At 33.0% G+C, this 19,299-nt stretch overlaps 1 protein-coding gene across 9 annotated transcripts in view; it reads left to right on the forward strand.

Moving 5' to 3' along the window:
• LOC105180927 (calcium/calmodulin-dependent 3',5'-cyclic nucleotide phosphodiesterase 1) overlaps window positions 1-8,501 on the forward strand; it is a 215,567-nt gene extending 207,066 nt beyond the window's left edge. For 6 of the 9 annotated variants that reach the window (XM_025296615.1, XM_025296614.1, XM_025296616.1 and 3 more), the window contains 8 exons: window positions 479-532; window positions 5,041-5,290; window positions 5,668-5,925; window positions 6,097-6,266; window positions 6,619-6,864; window positions 7,196-7,422; window positions 7,502-7,597; window positions 7,823-8,501. In XM_025296615.1, coding sequence (XP_025152400.1) covers window positions 479-532; window positions 5,041-5,290; window positions 5,668-5,925; window positions 6,097-6,266; window positions 6,619-6,864; window positions 7,196-7,422; window positions 7,502-7,597; window positions 7,823-7,914 — 1,393 coding nt within the window. In that variant the 3' untranslated portion in view covers window positions 7,915-8,501. The remainder of the gene's footprint in view (window positions 1-478; window positions 533-5,040; window positions 5,291-5,667; window positions 5,926-6,096; window positions 6,267-6,618; window positions 6,865-7,195; window positions 7,423-7,501; window positions 7,598-7,822) is intronic. The other 3 variants (XM_025296618.1, XM_025296612.1, XM_025296613.1) reach the window with 1 other exon arrangement.
• The last annotated feature ends 10,798 nt before the right edge of the window (window positions 8,502-19,299 follow it).

Raw genomic sequence — 19,299 nt, forward strand, 5'->3', positions numbered from 1 at the left:
TTAGCCTACTTTTAGATTCTTTCTAGGTGTAACCTGCTCTCTCTCTCTCTCTCTCTCTCCCCCTCTCTCTCGATTTGTCGGACATGTTTGCCTGCCGTAACACGCATTATTCTAACGACAATCGACAAACTGATTTTTATTAGCTCGCCCGCACTGTTCTTGCCCGAGATGGGTGCATGTACACGTAGGACGTTTATCGCCGGATCCTCTCGGTGCAAACATCCCTTGCGAATTTGTCGGGGCGCCATGATGCGTGGGAGTGACTCTGGGGAGAACACCCGGAAAAAGCTGACTACCGCCCGGAAGCTAGTGGTAACTGCGTTGGTTTCGCAGAAACGAGAGCCGACAGAGAAAGTAGGGATATTTTCGAGTCATCCCACGCAGCGGGCGTGCCAAGGATGTTTGTTCGTAGCGAGACACTTAGATCGATGTGAAACCTTTAATGTGATATATGTTTCCTTCGTGTTTCACGTTATAGAGACGCCGAGCGTGTGGAATCAGCCGCTACGTGTCGTCCGGGTGTACGACGTAGGTTCGTTTCGCTCAAAGTTATCACATTCTGAGCGTGATTTGTGGAATGGGCGCATACGACATTACGCTCATATTTGCACTTTGCGTTTTGGGCTGTGCATTGTCTCGCGAAGCCGTCTAGGCGCACTATGCATGATAAGCCGCACGCTCTGGCTTGTATGAAACAATTCACTGAAGCGTATCGCGAGGAGCGTTTCAGGATGCCTGGCGATGTTCTTCCAGTCACTTCCAGTGAGCATTGCATGATATCAACGGCTTAGTAATCGATAATCAGAAAATTGCTGAATGTTAAGATTTAAAGCAGCGGTGGGAATAGATATACGTTTTAAACAAATTTCGAACATGACATCAACTATATTCTTACTATCTATCTAGGTTCAATGGCCAAACGGCCGACATGTGAGATGCTCTGCCTTTTATAAGAATGTCTCTATATAAGAAATATGCTTCTACCAAATCGTTATTTCACATATACACACACATGGTGGGCTAAATTATTTGTTACAATGTTTGTTTTTCTCCGAAACACGCTGAAGTGTGTGTGTGTGTGTTATAGACTTGAATTTCTTTTTACATTAAATAGAACATAGCTGACTATTTGACGCGTAAGAAGATTTTTGAAGGAACCTTTTAGGGCAGTGCTCAGAATTACTTTCATTTTTTACACGATTTTCAGGAATTTTCCCCCTACTTACTTCCCCTTACTTTCTCTTATTGCACCCGCATATCCGCTGATCATAGATCTAATAATCGTGCTCCCTGCTTCAGGGCTGTTAACATTATAGACAATAACTGTAATTATAGCTAATTTTACAGCTATTAGTAAGTGCTTCTTAAATGTTATAATGTCAACAGTCCTAAGACGGGGAGCGCGACTGTCAGATTTATGATCAGCGCGCATGCAGAAGTAAGTAGGAGAAAATTTCCAAAAGTCGCCTGAAAATTGAAAGTAATTCCGAGCACTGTTTTAAAGGAACTAAGGGACCTAAGGGACCAAAGGGAGGTCCCTCATTTTTTTAATGGAACGAGATATAATTTTTTTGTTTGAATAACTTTCATCAGAATTAATAATGTTTACTTGAAATATTTCGTTTTATTCTGCATACTACATATATATAGTATGTATAAATATAAATATATATAAAGTGATTCAGAACAACTTATCCTTGTAATGACATGTTCGTGAAGGAATCTTAAGACAATTTTTTCTTTTGTAAAATGTTATCCGAAATTTAATTTTTGAGTTATAAAAATAAGTAGTTACTTATTACAGATTACTTCTTTTGATTACAAATCAGATACACGAGATAATCAGGCACGGCGCAACTCATCGTCACATGCGGGCGCTTATATTAAGCGCCTAATGCGATGAGCCTAATATAATGCGATAACTAATATTTTTCTTGTTTAATAATTTCTATCTTCATAAATAATTAAATACTAAATTGTTTTATTTGTAACGTATTCTATATGTGTATGTGTATGTGTGTGTATGTGTGTGTGTGTGTGAAATATGTTGTAAATAAAAAATATACTATTTAATTATTTATAGAAAAATAACTCATTTATTTCCTATAATTTAAAATAATAATTTATCTATTTTCTATAAATTAAAATAATAATTTGTAGAAAATAGAAATTATTGAATAAAAATATATTTTGATAACGTTTTGATGAAAAGTACGATTCTAGCATATTTCTTGTTTGGAACGTTCCTGAGGCAAAATGTCTCACGATCGACGGTACGACTTTGGAGCGGTAATATGAGGATAGTAGCCATCACATCAGAAATCTACCTGAAATGTGTATCTAATTCCCAACTCCAATTTAAAGTGATATGGACGAATTTTGTAGCAAGTTAATCGTAAAAATCGTGATAAATTTTCATAGCAAGCTAATGATGGATCGCAGACATATTTACTGTTATCCTTAGCACTATTAGAGACATTTGAACATGTCATTGCGCAGCAAGAGAAAGAGAAATCGATATATGAACATGTTACTGCACTGGGACTTTACTGTTATATTCCGCAATAGCCTTCATCTTTCGTTTATATCGCAATAATATCATTTCTCTCTTAAATAAATGTTTTTGAACAATAATCTTATGCACGAAAGTTAAAAGTTATAGACACATCGTTCGCGAAGTTTACGCTTGCTAATCGGTAGAGAAAGAGCGATCCGTGCGTGAGATTATCATAAAATTTGCTATTAAGAAAACACATGATATATTTCTAAGATATCCTACATCACGATATGATTTTTGGCAACATACAACGTGCATGCAGACATATAGATGCGCACAAAGCTTTTTCGTGTCACGAATAAATATGTCGGTATCTAATTACATTTATCGTAATTTGTAAGCTGCGTATGAAGTGTCTCACAAATACGTTAAATGTTACTCTCCGTAGCCTGCTGAATACGTGCGATATAATGTTGTCATTGCTATCGGTACTGTTGTTAATGATGTCGATTGGTTCTAGATCTCTAGATTTCACTCACAATTCTCGGTCATTTTGCGTTCTGTACGATCTATGTACTCGAGATTCTTGAACATATCGGTAATGTACTACCATCAAACGAGATCACGATGCATTTTGCGACTTAGCGTTAATGTTCGTGCTATTATTATTACGTCGAAATATTGGCACGACTCCCGCAAAGATCGTTTCCCAAGACGACTGATCTGACTGTCGCAACTTCGCTCAAGTTACTAAATCGATCATTATTGTGATTGTGTGTATATCGGACTGAGTATCGAGATCAAGAAACACACTCGGAAGACCGTAGCGGTTTATTTGAAACGTTTGATTTTTATATTAACATACGTTCCCCCTGTTCTCACTGTTTCTTAAAGCAACATTCCATCCGTTGTCTAAATCGCACATTTAATCTCGCATTGTCTCGCCGAACTGATGTGATTGGTGTGCCCTTAGTTGAATCCGTCGTCAACATATATATATATATATATATATATATATATATGTATGTAACAATTAGAGCGTGAATTCTTTTTAGCGAGTTTATTACAAATGCATAGAACAATAGAATAGCATCCGCACATCTGATCTAAGATAATTTCATATAAAAGTAATTGTCTGCCGAGAAATATTTTAAAGACACCGCAGATAATTTGTCTGTAAAATTATTCTTGACGGATCTAGAATGAGATAAACCTTCGTCTGTGTCATGCCCTAAGGAGGAGGGTCAGTAAGAGCGTTTTTCTGACCCTAGAGGATTTTCAAAAAATAATTCTTTTTGTGTTGTATGATTATTAGGGATATTAAAAATAACTATTAGATGAGAAAAAAATTCGATTCACAGAGCTAAAATTATTAGTCTATGATATCTATGATATCTAAACCTTTTTCATGACTAATAATAAATGGACTAATAAAATAAAATTTTTGCTCACTATATTTCTTTGCCATCATATCAATTAATGTTATTTTAAACTACAACATATATCGTCTCCAAGGTGAAAATAAATATAGCCCATAGTGAAAGAATTAAATTTTTATTATATTTGACATGTAGGTGCCAATAATAAATAAGTAATCGCTATTTGTTGCTCGCAGATTTAAACCTCTACACCGCGCCAAAGTTGTGATCATATTAATATTGTAAAGGTTTTAATTTCTGTTTATTTTGCTTTTTATTTTTATTTTTTTATTTTTGACACATCAGGTACTACGATCATAATTTTTAAGTATCTTTTGATGATGATGCTCAGAATTTGACGATTCTTCATACATCCAGTAGGACAAATAATGGGCAGCATCTATACTATTTTCAATATCTCTTGATGATTTGAAATATTGAATGTTAATATGATGGCAGACAGGTACAATGAGCGAAAATATTTTATTAATTCACTTATTAGTCATGAAACTTAACATTCCTAATTATTTCTTCTTCTTCTTCTTCTTATTATTATTATTAATTCCACTTTATAGTTATTTTTAACATTTTAACATTCCTAGTAATTATATAACACAAGAAAAATGTTTTTTAAAAATCCTCTGGAAGTAGAAAAACGCTCTTATTGATTTTCCTCCTTTACAAAACGTAAGGCTTGATGTGATATAAGTGCAACGTGATCGTGACTTGCTTTTTACCTTCACTTACCGTTGACGAACGCGACGATCGGGAAAATCGACGCGACTCGTAACAGAAAAAAAGTGATCGTACTTGGCGAGTTAGGCGACTTTCATGTGACGTAATTCGCAGTTTGTATATACTTGATCAAAATCACCACGTATTGGCTGCGAAATAACGTAGCGACCGCGGTATATCTAGAAGCAATTAGTTCGGTTCATTCCACAACGAGTGTAGAGCGAGCCTGAAAACGCGGGTTCTTTAGCGAGCCACGATGCTCAGTTTCGAGGACATCGAGCGTCTCGGCTCGATACTGATCGAGCGTAATGAAGGTAGGCGTTTTGACCGTGCCGCACGTACATGCCGGTACGTCGTCGATCTAACGTCGTATTTTACAATTTCCTCTAGGCGACTGGCGGATGAAGACGACGAGCTGTCGGAGGTTCAGCCGGACGCAGTGCCACCAGAAGTGCGTGAATGGCTGGCTTCGACTTTTACGAGGCAGTTGGCCACTACTAGGCGGAAGGCCGATGAGAAACCGAAATTTCGCTCAGTCGCGCACGCTATCCGCGCGGGCATATTTGTCGATCGGATCTACAGAAGGGTCACCAACACTGCCCTCATGCAATTCCCGCAAGAAGTCGTGAAAGTACTCAAGGTAATTCCCTTTAGCAATCGGACGATCAGGAGTATTTGCTTTTTGCGGGCTAATGAGAGGGTTTCAGGGTAGCGAGAGAGTGGTATGTATCACATGATGCGGAAACGATTAAAGTTGCAAAAGCGAAAGCTAATCGCAGAGATATTTCAGAGTAATATGTACACGTCCTGGATTTTTCATTATTTTAGTTACACCTCGGAGAGACTTTAATTACAGTTCTAGATTTTTATTAAGCAATTATGTTAGTAACGATTTGACTATTTAGTTTGACAGACTCCGGTGCGTTTGAAAGGGTTGTAATTAGAATTAAAGCTCGATCTATCGATATCTATTATAGGAAAAGCTTTGTGTTCAAATTGCTCGCTTTACCGTTCAAGACTTTAGACGACTGGTCGTTCGATGTGTTTTCCTTGAACGAGGCCGCGCTGGGCACGCCGGTGAAATACCTAGGCTACGATCTTCTCAATCGATACGGCATGATTCACAAGTTTAAAGTACCTCCTGCAGTTTTGGAATGTTTTCTCGGAAGAGTCGAAGAGGGCTATTGTAGGCATCGTAACCCGTATCACAACAACCTTCACGCTGCCGATGTCGCGCAAACGATGCATCACATCCTCTGTCAAACAGGCTTGATGGTGAATACTTTTTAAAGATATTATGTAGACATCTAGTGTTCCTGTGATTTATTTTGAAGAGAGAGAGAGAGAGAGAGTGAGAGAGAGAAAGAGAGAGAGAGAGAGAGAGAGAGAGAGAGAGAGAGAGAGAGAGAGAGAGAGAAAGCCTCAAACTAATATTACTCCTTGCAGCATTGGTTGACTGATCTCGAGATTTTCGCCACCCTCGTGGCAGCGATTATTCATGATTATGAGCATACTGGGACCACAAACAATTTCCATGTAATGTCCGGTAGCGAAACAGCGCTTCTGTATAACGACCGTGCCGTGTTGGAAAATCACCACATCTCGGCCAGCTTCCGGTATGTGCAAATCCCATTTGTTGATATCGATTGTTCTTCTGAATAGTGTTCGTAGATAGCTAAAATTTCGATATATGTAGTCCAGTAGTTTAAAGATTACTGCTAATACAAAGAGATGTTTATTGTATTGAATATCAATACAATAAATAAAGAATTATTATATGCATGGAATTAATTTTTATAACTTGTTAAAATTCTTTTTGTTTATTATTTTGTTTTATTTTATTTATTATTTATAATTTTTTTAATAAATGTTCACAATTAACATTTGTGCTTTTATCGCCGCAGATGCGTTGTAACGAGATCAAATGGAAATAGTTATATAATTTGCCAATACTGTTATATATTTCAGGATACTTCGCGAAGATGACTGCAACATATTGCAGAATTTGTCAAGAGAAGAATTTCGAGAATTTCGATCGCTCGTGATCGACATGGTTCTCGCTACCGACATGAGTTTTCACTTTCAACAGTTGAAGAACATGAAGAATCTATTAAGTTTGGCGGAGCCGAGTGTAGATAAAAGCAAAGCCGTTAGTTTGGTCCTCCATTGTTGTGATATTTCCCATCCCGCTAAAAGATGGGATCTCCATCACAGGTAAAACTTTGTACTTACGAAGAGTATTAATAAATTCTCCTTATTTGCACAGCTTCGATGAAATTTGGAAATTTATTCACAGATATACCAGATTAATGTCTCCGCAACATTTTTATTTCTCAAATGTGATAAAAAAATAATCACAAACTGAAATGAAAATTTTATTTCGATTTTCGTTCCTACGAATGAAAAATGAACAATATATTCATAATAGTTCTCGTAATTTCTAATTGGAATGTACCTAGGATGGACAACGTACTCGATTCAATACTTGTATTTCATATTAATTTAATTTTAATTTTATGTTGATTCAATAATTTTTAACGTGCAGATGGACGATGCAACTTCTGGAGGAGTTCTTTAGACAAGGCGACAAAGAGAGAGAACTCGGTTTGCCGTTTTCTCCTCTCTGCGATCGCAATAATACATTAGTGGCTGAATCTCAAATAGGATTCATAGAATTCATCGTCGAGCCTAGTATGCAAGTGTGCAGTGACATGTTGGAGACCGTTCTAGCGCCGCTAAACGTTAAGGATACCGGCGAAGAGCCTAGTAATAGTGAGATTTTACGAGTTTTTGAATAATTGACGAAGAATTTTATTTCACAAAACAATTTTCTATAATAATGATGTTACAGGTTCGGGAGAAGAAAGTAGAAGATTCAAAATTAACAAACCTTGGATCTCGTGCCTCGCAGATAACAAGAGAATTTGGAAGGAACAAGCAGTTCGAGGTACGTTGTCGTTCTGATTAAATCTTTTCCAACTGTAAGCGCGGTCAATCTCTCCTTCGACGGATTTCTGATTTTCCAATTTTTCACAATATGTAAAAACTCTAATCCTAATTTCTCGGTTAGAAAAGTCCCGTTCGTATCTATGCATGCAGCTATGCAAGCAATCACATGCATAGCGCTTCCTTTTAGTAATATCGATAAATTGTGATGACGCTTTGTCTGCAGATGCAGAAGCCAAAGCACAAAAGGAGCAAGAACAGAAAGGCAGCGGTAATCGCGAAGACAGCGGGGGAGCACAGACACCGGCTGAGGAATGAAAGCTACAGCGGGCGATTGTGTTTTTCAAAAGTCTCTGTAATTTTAAGCTACGGGGCAGTTCGTGATCGCGAACAACGTCTGCGAGCTGGTTTATGGATTTTATTACGCTTACGAATGAGAGCCGAGTGTCAGTTCGGTAGTACAAATAGACGTATGTATATATGTCGTACATTAGACGAGCGGAAATGACGATTCAATATGTTGAGGAATAGTTTACTTAGATTGGCACATCAAATAGCTCGAGTCGCATATATACTTGTCCTGTTATTCCTGTAAAATACTTCGTAGATACTTTCTATCTTGACCAATTGTCTTTTTTCCACGCCTTACGCGTGATTTGTAAGATCCGTTCAATCTCTTTAATTATTGTAGCATTTCCCGAGAGGACTATCATCGACATGTCGTAACTTGAATCAAAATCCTTGTTCTACGTTTTACGTTGAACCTGCAAATTCCATTGAACTTGGAGAGTTACACAGTGAAGAATCTCAAAGTACAACACTACTGACTATTATCTTTTGAAGCTAGTAAAGTAATTACACGTTGCTGTTTTGTTGAGACTTAAAAAAGAATTTATTTATTTAAAGATCGTTTAATATTTTATCATCCCTCTAGTGTTGAATTTTCATGTTGATACTAATATACATATAAAGAACTTATTTAAGAATTTTTTAACATTCGTTTATTTTTTAATAGTTTTACCAATTTATTCATTAGTTTTATCAAGTAGTCTACATTTAATTTTTATTTTTAACTACAGCAAATAACATATTAATATTGTAATTAACTTAACTGTAGATAGAATATATGCGACAAGTAAGTATTGAATAATCTAATGAAGATTAATTAGTAAGTTGGTAAATAAAATAACACATATATATTTTCTTCTTTTATAATCTTTTTATTATTTTTTATCAATATTGGATATTTCAATAGCATTTGAAGATTCAAAATAGGTGAGGAAAAAGAATTATTAAGTCTCTCTCTCGTGACTGATTACTTCTTTGCAGCGTTAGGGTATACAGCATAGTCTAGTCTGTGATGTTATGTCTCGATATTCTTCATTGATTTTTCAAGTTCGATAATATTTCCGATAATAGGATCAATGGAACCAAAATTTCGACTTAGATACGACCAGATTTTTATTAGTTTCTACAAACTTCTTGAGATTTACTTTTATGTTTGTGATATTTACGAGTCTTTCCGAAAGTGAGATATCCCTTTTTCTCAAATATAAATCTTGCTAAATTATTTCTGGACGAATGAGCTGGTCAAAGTCGGATAAATTTCATTTTTTGTTAATATATCGTGTGATAAAAATTCGATAGAAATAGAATATGAATCATCGGTGTAAAAGTAGCCTAAAATCACAAATATTCCGCGGAAGACGTACATTTTACAAAAAAAAAGAAAAGAATAGAGAAACGTCGTCGGAACACAAGCAAACTCAGTTAAATGACGAAATGGAAAAACTAGTTAATATTACTAGAACGTTACCGTGTCGGAAAACTACTTCAAACCATATTTAGTTTCTTCCAACGTCAATGAATGTCACACAATTTACTGCGCGAGGTCTGTCGATCTTAGTTCACTTATCGAGTGAAAGAATTGTATCGTATTTTACAAAATTTAAATTATCAAACTGTAATATATTTTAAGCGAGCAACTGAGAGACAAACTTTTCTTCTTAAAATCCATAGGATAAAAAAAAGTAAATAAATGTAAACTGTAATACCAAACTTGTAACACAAAATATATTAGGCGCGATTCATAAGGAGAGTAAATTATGTTAGAAAAAGAGATTTTTATTTTTTTTAAAATGTTTTTTAAATGAATTTGAAATTATATCGAAGATGATCATAAACTATTATATTTTAAATTTATAAGCTATTATTTATTTGCGTAGAAATCTCAAAAAATTTTCGTTCTTCTTTGCCATACATTGCTAACAGGCGCCGCACAAGAAAAAGAACATTGTACAAGATAATTGCATTCTGAACCGAATGTTTCTTTTTCTTTTACCTTTAATATGTAAATGAAACTAAGTTTATGTGAACAGTCGCGGCCTGATACTTCCGACGCGGACTTCATCTTGAATCGGCTGTCTGCGAGGAATTACTCGAAGTCTGAAGCTCTCTCTCTCTCTCTCTCTCTCTCTCTCTCTCTCTCTCTCTCTCTCTCTCTCTCTCTCTCTCTTTCTTTTTTTTTTTTTTTTTTTTTTTTTTTTTTTTTTTTTTTTTTTTTTTTTTTTTTTTTTTTTTTTTTTTTTTTTTTTTTTTTTTTTTTTTTTTTTTTTTTCTTCTCTCTCTCTCTCTCTCTTTCTCTCGTTAAATTGTTTGTTAATTAGATGCAAACAAATTTATTAGGAGCTTGTATATATTATCCTTGTATATACCGTCGTATATACAAAATGTTCCAGAACAATTTGTGCTATAGTTCGTAAGGACGTAGAACGGATTACGGTGAACAAGAACGTCCCATACCGTTTTGTGATATTCGCAATAATTATCAAGTTATTAATTATAGAAGTTGGAAGAATATATACAGGGTGTCCCATTTTAACTTTCGCATTAAAAAATCTCAAAAGCTATGAAAGATATTAAAAAAAGCTAAAACACGTTTTCCATGATTTCGAAGGGGAACGAGAATGGCATTATCAGTATTTTATTTGGAGGGCATTTTCAAATCAGTTGAAGATCAACTTAATTTTTTTAAATAGAAAGTCCAATTTTTTATTATATCTTCTTTTTCTACCAATTAATTTTAACAACTTTTGTCTGAAACATTTTTTTATTTTATTTGACTAATATTTTTTGAAATATTTAAGGAAAATTTGGTAACTTTTTCAACATTTAACTTACGATATCTCGTTAACTATTTGTCGAAAGAAAAAATAGTATTAGACTTTCTTGCTTTATTTAGTCTCAAGAATATATTGTTACAATAGTGCCCTGACTTTTGTTAATTTAATAATTTTGAAATTTCCAAAGGTCGATAAGTTAACAAAAGTTAAGGCACTATTATAGTAATATATTCTTGATAGTAAATAAAGTAAAAACGTCCAATACTATTTTTTCTTTCGACGAATAGTTAGCGAGATATCGTAAGTTAAATGTTGAAAAAGTTACCAAGTTTTCCTCAAAAAATATTAGGCAAATAAAAAATTATTTCAGACAAAAGTTGTTAAAATTAATTGGTAGAAAAAGAAGATATAATAAAAAAATTGGGCTTTCTATTTAAAAAAAATTAAGTTGACCTTCAACTGACCTTGAAAATACCCTCCAAATAAAAAACTGATAATGCCATTCCCTTTCCCCTTCGAAATCATATATCGTAACACATTTTAGCTTTTTTTGATAAAGATAAAGAAAAGATCGAAAGAAAAAAAAATGATAGAATCTTATAGGACATTCATTCATCGAATCAAACATTCTTTCCCGTGTATCATGAAAAAAGTACTGGAAATTTGTTGTGTGATATTAATCGTTAATTTACGATAGACTTTTGTTGATTCACGTTTTATGGAAAAGGAAATGATACGAAACGATAAAAGAATTCAACGCTATAAATAATATATTTACAAAAGAGATGATCCAAACTCAATTGTCAGTACTCCCGTAATAATGCAGGATTCATAATTACGATATAATATGATAAGAAACAAAATTAGAATTGTAGATACTATAAAAATTAGAATTGTAGATACTATAAAAATAATATACGAAAAAGAAACATAATATTTATCATATAATCTATCATATATTTACGATAGGCTTTTATCAATTTACTATTCATAATAAGAATAGAAAATTAAATTAATCATTTTCCACCGGTTTCTTTTTATTTTTTATCAGGAGACGACAAATTGTTCCTTCAAGAATATCCGAATATGTCAAGATATAAAGTCTTTGCTAGTATTAAAACCTATAAGCGTTTCTTTTAGATATCTCTAGCAGCATGAAATGATTACAATTTGGTGTTCTACTTGAGAGATGGCTGTACTCACATGTGTGAAATAAGAATACTTCGTGGCAAAGGAAAACTATAATTTCCAAACCACAGAAGCTTAGCAGTTAGCTTACAGACTTCTGCTTAACAAGAACTCACCATAAATTCATGATTGATTTTTTATGTTATCCCTTTGTATCTTACCAGAGAATTAAAGATATGCACGAAATACTTAGTTATAATGTGTTAGGTTCTTTGTACGATAGAATTATACGATAGAAGAACATCTACTCTTTAATGAGTTCACGATAGATTACGATGGGCCTTCTATTGTAATTATACCCAGTGATCAATTTTGTCAAGTATCGTTGGTGGACGATTGACAATGATAACAGCTTCTTTTCGTAGTTATAGGATAGAGAACTTTGAGTTTTTCCTATTGCTATGCTAATATCATATGCTAATATCATACTGATTACGATAGATTTCCATTATTTTTTTCATGATACGTGGAGAAAAATATTTGATACAACGAAACAATTTTCTGATAAGATGAACAATACAAAAATTCTGGTTGAAATTATTAGAACTCAGTCTAAATTATCAAGATTTTTTATTAATTTAAACAAAATTCTAATATTTTCAATTAGAATTTCTAAATCATCTATATTTTGTCCATATTTTATTCAGAAAATTGATTCATTTAACCAAACATTATTCTCCATTATAGATTTACATAACAAAATCATATGATAAGTCTTTAAGGGAATTCTATTATATTTCTATTATACTTTGATTCAATATTTTAATACGAAGCAAAGTGCGATAAAAAACCGATATTATTTTTTTTGGATTCAATATAATAAAACAATAGAATATGATAAACAACAATGAGATTTTCTATAGATTTCATCTGTTTCTATCGCTTTTTTTCTTTTCATTTTTTCTTTATCACAGAACTTTTTATTATTTCAATATTAGTTGCTTTTGCTATCTCATAAAATGATCTTGTAATTGTAATTGAATATTTAACGGCAAAAAATATCGATGCGAGTTTGAATGTGGTGCGGCAAGACGTAAGAGCGACGATGTGAGCATATAAGTAACGACATGTTGTTCGTCTCTTCGCTACGTGTTGATATTTGTGATGACTAGAATGACTGGGCTGCGCTACAACCTGCGAAAGCGACCTAAACACTTCTTTCCTACTATTTCAGCGCATACGTATTCGTCTGATTTTTATAATTAATAATTCCATAATTATTGCGAATATTGTAAAATGGTATGGGATTTTTTTGTTCGTTTTAATCCGTTCTAGACCATCAAGAACTGTGACACAAGTTCTGGAACACTTTATACATGTATATCCATATATACAAATATACTGGTGCAGCTTTAATGTGTATGTGTATGTAATGTAAAATTTATCAAGATACAGCTAGTGTTTAATCGACATACGCTGTATTCTGTGTATATGTACATACACAGGGTCTGCCAAAAGTTCCGGAACGGCTAATTATTTCAAAAAATAATGATTGTTTAAAACAATATTTGAAACAAAAGTTGTAGGTTTAAAAAAGCTATCAGATATTGGTAATTATTTGACCTTGGAATGACCTTGAGAAATATTATCAAGGTCGACATAAAAATCTTAAATGGAAACTCCAATTTTTTATTACACCGTCTTTTTTCACCAATTAATTTAAAGAACTTTTATCTGAAACATTTTTTTATTTGCCTAATATTTCTTGATATATTTAAGAATAACTTGGTAATTTTTTCAATATTTAACTTACGATATCTCGCTAACTGTTTATCAGGATAAAAGAATGGTACTAGACTTTTCTATTCTATTTGATCTCAAGAATATATTGGTACAATAATACTCTATTTTTTGTTAATTTATCGATCTTTCGAAATTCCAAAATCATCAAATTAACAAAAATCAGGGCGCTATTGTAACAATATATTCTTGAGACCAAATAGAATAGAAAAGTCTAGTACCATTTTTTTATCCTGACAAACAGTTAGCGAGATATCGTAAGTTAAATATTGAAAAAGTTACCAAGTTATTCTTAAATATATTAGAAATATTAGACAAAAAAAAGTGTTTCAGTCAAAAGTTCTTCAAATTAATTGGTGGAAAAAGACGGTGTAATAAAAAATTCGAGTTTCCATTTAAGACTTTTATGTCGACCTTGATAACGTTTCTCAAGGTCATTCCAAGGTTAAACAATTATCAATATCTTATAGCTTTTTTAAGCCCTATAACTGTTGTTTCAAACATTGTTTTAAACAATCATTATTTTTTGAAATAATTAGCCGTTCCGGGACTTTTGGCAGGCCTTGTATATACATATATACATTTACATATACGCGCGCGTATGTGTGTATATGTGTGTGTGATAAAGTACGCATGTGTGTGTACAAGATGGCTCACATAACTTTTTACAGCTTGATATCGCGGAAACTATCTCATCGCTTTTAAAAGTTGTCTTAGATTATATGGATCTGAAAAGCCTTCAAATGGAACAAAGGTTAGGTCACAACTCGGTTGCGTGGGTGGGATGAAAGTTTATTTTAAAATTTTAAATGGAGGCATCTGTACAAAATTACTTTTCTTTAATTCTACCAAAGAAAATAATTTATTTTTATGCATAATTTTTTTCTTAAATGTTTGTATTAAGAAATATGACGTTTTAAAGTTTTGACTTATAAATTAGTAAATTAGTATAAAATAGTTTTGATTTATAAACACGAAGTATTCGCGAATATTTTTTTCCATCGTCAACATTAAATTCCTTCTTTAGAAAAGAAGGAAACATAAATAAATACTAACATACTGTGCATTTAAGTTTCGTTAAGTTCAATTCAATTATCTATCGAAATCTCTTCAGTTTGAAAGAAAGGATACACTTGCATTTCAATAACTTTTGAAGTGTTACTAAATGTTAGGAATGATTTATTAAATTAAATCGATAAATGTTTATAAATATGATGAATGATGAATATTTTCGATATTTGATAACTTAAATAAGTCGAAGGAGAGTGATATGATTATTTACGAGCGCTTCGTATAATTATAATTATACATGTATATATAACATGATTTAGAATAACTTGTCCTTGAAATGACATTTTTTAAACGAATTCTAAGACGATTTTTCCTCTTGCAAAATGTTATCCGAAGCTTAGTCTTTGAAGTACAAAGATAAATAATTTGCTTATTACGAGTTGGGCACAAAAAGTAGGCAGAAACAGCACAACTCACCATCAGACATAAACGTAGGCGTTTACGTTAAGTGCTTAATATGATAAGCTTATCGATGCACATAATAACATTGCACACATCATTTTTATAACTTCCGTTCGACTGCGACCCACGGAATACTAACCTTTTTCTTTTTAAATTTTGCTCGTCACAAGGAAAAAGGAAAGTCCACAATTCACGATTGCAAATCAAACATAAAATTCAGAGTAAATCTGTTTAATATTGCAGGAACAAACGCGCACTAATAAGTGGTAAAAGCTGTCATTCTTAAATAATAAAATAAATAATCTCAAAATGCCATTTCTCAAAATAAATAATCTTTATAAAAGAATACAAATTCATCGGTTTTCTTGAAAGTAAAAATATCTTATAAAAGTAAGAATATCTTTTCAAACCGTGATTCAAATAATGACTTTTTCTTGTTTTTATTTCCCGTTTTCCTCGTTTGTATTTTATTAATTTACTTTCTAGTTCTAGGAATACTTGCATAATTAAATATTTTATTTTCAAACGTTAAAACGCTTCATTTTAATTTAATTATAATTAATTTAATTTTATATAATTTTATATAATTTTTATATAATTTTATATAATTAATTGAATATAATATTTAATTAATTTTAAACTTTATTCGCTATTACGATCGTATTAATTTTTGCTGTTTGGCGATCGACATTAATACGTTTATGCCGGATAACATTGCCACAAACTTGCATTTTGCTGTGCAAGCATACGCGTTTGTGAAGGAAAGAAACGTATATCAGTTTCGTAAACCCCTTTCGCGGTACTCGATATGATCATTAATGGAAGTTATAAAAATTATGTGTGCACTATTATTACGTGCATCGATAAACTTAACGCATTAGATGCTCAATGTAAGTATCTGCGTTTGATGGTGAGTTATGCCATTTTTACCTGCTTCTTGTAACCGACCTGTAATAAGGAAATTACTTATCTTTATAATACAAAAAGTAGGCTTTGAATAACATTTTGCAAGGGATAAAATCATTTTAGAATTCGTTTAAGAACATATCATTTCAAGAACAGCAGATTATTCTGAATTATCCTATATTTTATATACCAAGTTTTTCAAAAGTAACGGATCCCTCCCCCCTATCTCAGAATCTATGCATTATAAGGAAAAATGACCCGAACAAAAGTTTTAGGGTTTATAAAGTTCTGTTTTTTATGACCTCAAATTTGATCTTGACCTCGACCTTGAAGGTCATTTAAAGGTCAACTTGCGTTTTTGAAATGGGAATCCCTATTTTTTATTACATTGTTCTTTTCTACCAATTAATTTGGATAACTATTGTCTAAAACATTTTTTTATTTGCCTAATATTTTTTGAGATATTTCAGGAAAACTTGATAACTTTTTCAATATTTAACTTACGATATCTCGCTAACTATTTGTCGGAAGAAAGTGGTACTAGACTTTATTGAATCTCGAGGATATATTATTACAATAGTGCCCTGATTTTTGTTAATTTGATGATTTTGAAATTTCCAAAAGTCAGTAAGTTAAGAAAAGTTAGGGCGCTATTGTAACAATATATTCTTGAGACTAAATAAAGCAAGAAAGTCTAGTACCACTTTTTCTTCCGACAAATAGTTAGCGAGATATCGTAAATTAAATATTAAGAAAGTTATCGAGTTTTGCTCAAATATTTCAAAAAATATTAGACAAATAAAAAAATGTTTCAAACAAAAGTTGTTCAAATTAATTGGTAGAAAAAACAGTGTAATAAAAAATAGGGGTACCCATTTCAAAAACGTAAGTTGACCTTCAAATGACCTTCAAGGTCGAGGTCAAGATCAAATTTGAGGTCACAAAAAAACAGAACTTTATGGATCCTAAAACTTTTGTTCGGGTCATTTTTCCCTATAATGCATAGATTCTGAGATGGGGGGGATCCGTTATTTTTGGAAAACTTGGTATATATATAATATACACATGGTTAAGAAGAAAAATAGGGAGAAAAAGAGACAGAAAAGGAAGAATATGTGTGTATTATATACACAGTGGTCTACCAAGAATGAAACAAACGTATTTTTTAACATTTAACCTAGTTTTTTCGAAAAATGCTCGGACATGTCAATTTCTATTGCAAGGGGGACTTAATAATTGGCTATTTCCTAAATTTCAACCTCATAAGAGGAGCTCATTTCACTATAAAAATTTTTAATGACAAGAAGTGTCTAGCAGCATACCATTTGAAAATACAATAAATACAATAAATACTATTTGAAAATACAATAAAATTTGCTTTACAATAGTCTTACTTTTTGAATTTTGATTATTTCCTGAATAAACACACTTTAAAAAAGCAATATTTATCAAACTAGCAACTTACGTGTTAGCATAGTAAATGTTAGAAATGAGCACGGGCTTCTATACAATAATAAAGATTTTGCTCAAAACGTTGTCGCGCATTCTGGAGCATTTTTCGGAATAATCTGACGACATATGTTGCCATAAATCTTCTAAAGAAGCTGATTCAGTTGCGTATTTATTTTAAGTATAGAATATTCAATATAGGAAATTAATAGCAACTCAGCTCAGAACCGCTTCTTCTACCGTTTCCTTTTTGCCAAGTTTTGCACATTTCACTTTTTATTGACTACAGGTCTCCCGAAATTTTCTTACTAACTCCAACACATACTTTCGATTGATATGATTATCTGCATGTTGTTAATTGGACAACTCGTTCTATTAGCATATTCATTATTTCGAAACAAGATTTTAATTAGTTCAATCCTTTCCGTAATCGAATAAACCATAATTTATAAATATGTTAGCAACAAATGCTACGAAATACGACTACGTGTTGCTTGTCGTTAAAGACTGTAATGTGTTCAAATTGAAGGAGCACATTGACATTGTTTACATTGGGAAAAATATCACAATGTCTCTTTTTGGTCATTTCTAACATTTACTATGCTGATACGTAAGTTGTTAGTTGTTAGTTTGGTAAATACTGTTTCTTTGGAACGTGTTTATTCGGGAAATAATGATCGAAATTCAGAAAGTAAGACACTATTGTTATAATGTGTATAAGAGACGTGTATAGGAGACTATTGTTAAGCGAATTTGTTACATTTTTAAATGGTATACTGCTAGACATTCCGTGTCATTTAAAATTTTTATAATGAAATGAGCTCCTTTTATGGGATTGAAGTTTAGTGAATGGAAATAGCCAATTATTATGTCCCTCTTGCAACAGAAGTTGATGTGTCTGAGCGTTTTTCAAAAAAATTAAATGCTAAAAGGTTAAATGCTAACATATGCTTGTTTCGTTTTCGGTGGGCCATCCTTTACATATGTGTGTGTATATACAGGGTGTTATAAAAGTCCCGGAAGAGCAGAATAACTCGAAAAATATGAGTCCTAGAAAAAATGCAAAGTACTGGGTTTTTATGATTTTTTCCTGGCTATCTGACGGTGACCTTGGATTTAACCTCGACAATGACCTTGAAGGTCATTTCAAGGTCAGGTCAATTTTTTTAAATAGGACCCCATACTTTTGACCCCAGAAATGAAAAGAACGGAAAATTTTACGTTCGGATATGACCTTGAATACTGCCAAATTTGATCTCTGAAGGTCACATAAAGGTCTAAGCTTGTTTAAAACTGAAAACGCGAATATCTTCGAAAATGCACCTGCTAGAGAGCAATGTTACGCATAAGAATAAGAATGTAGAGGTCAACGAGGGACATTCAGCCGTGACCTTGCCCTTATTCTCAAGGTCATGAGTTGAGATTGTTATTAAGGTCAAACCGGACCTTTTTAGGACTGAAAATCCATACTTTTGACCTAAAAGTGTCAGGATTGAAAAATTTTACGTTCGGATATGACGTTTTCAACCTTGACCTGTCAAACACACTGTCAAACGGTCAATGGGGAACATTTTGAACATCTCTTGTAATCTCAGGCCGAGTTACAAGATGCTTTGCCTTCGGTGGCCGGGACTAACTGAACCTTGCCTTCAGTGGTCGGGTTTGAAACACCTTGCCTTCAGTGGTCGGGTTTGAGACACCTTGCCTTCAGTGGTCAGGTTTGAGACACCTTGCCTTCAGTGGTCGGGTTTGAGACACCTTGCCTCAAGTGGCCGGGTTTGAGACACCTTGCCTTAAGTGGCCGGGTTTGAAACACCTTGCCTTC

The sequence above is a fragment of the Harpegnathos saltator genome, unplaced genomic scaffold, assembly GCF_003227715.2.
Source record: "Harpegnathos saltator strain DR-91 unplaced genomic scaffold, Hsal_v8.6 scaffold15, whole genome shotgun sequence".
Classification (NCBI taxonomy): domain Eukaryota; kingdom Metazoa; phylum Arthropoda; class Insecta; order Hymenoptera; family Formicidae; genus Harpegnathos; species Harpegnathos saltator.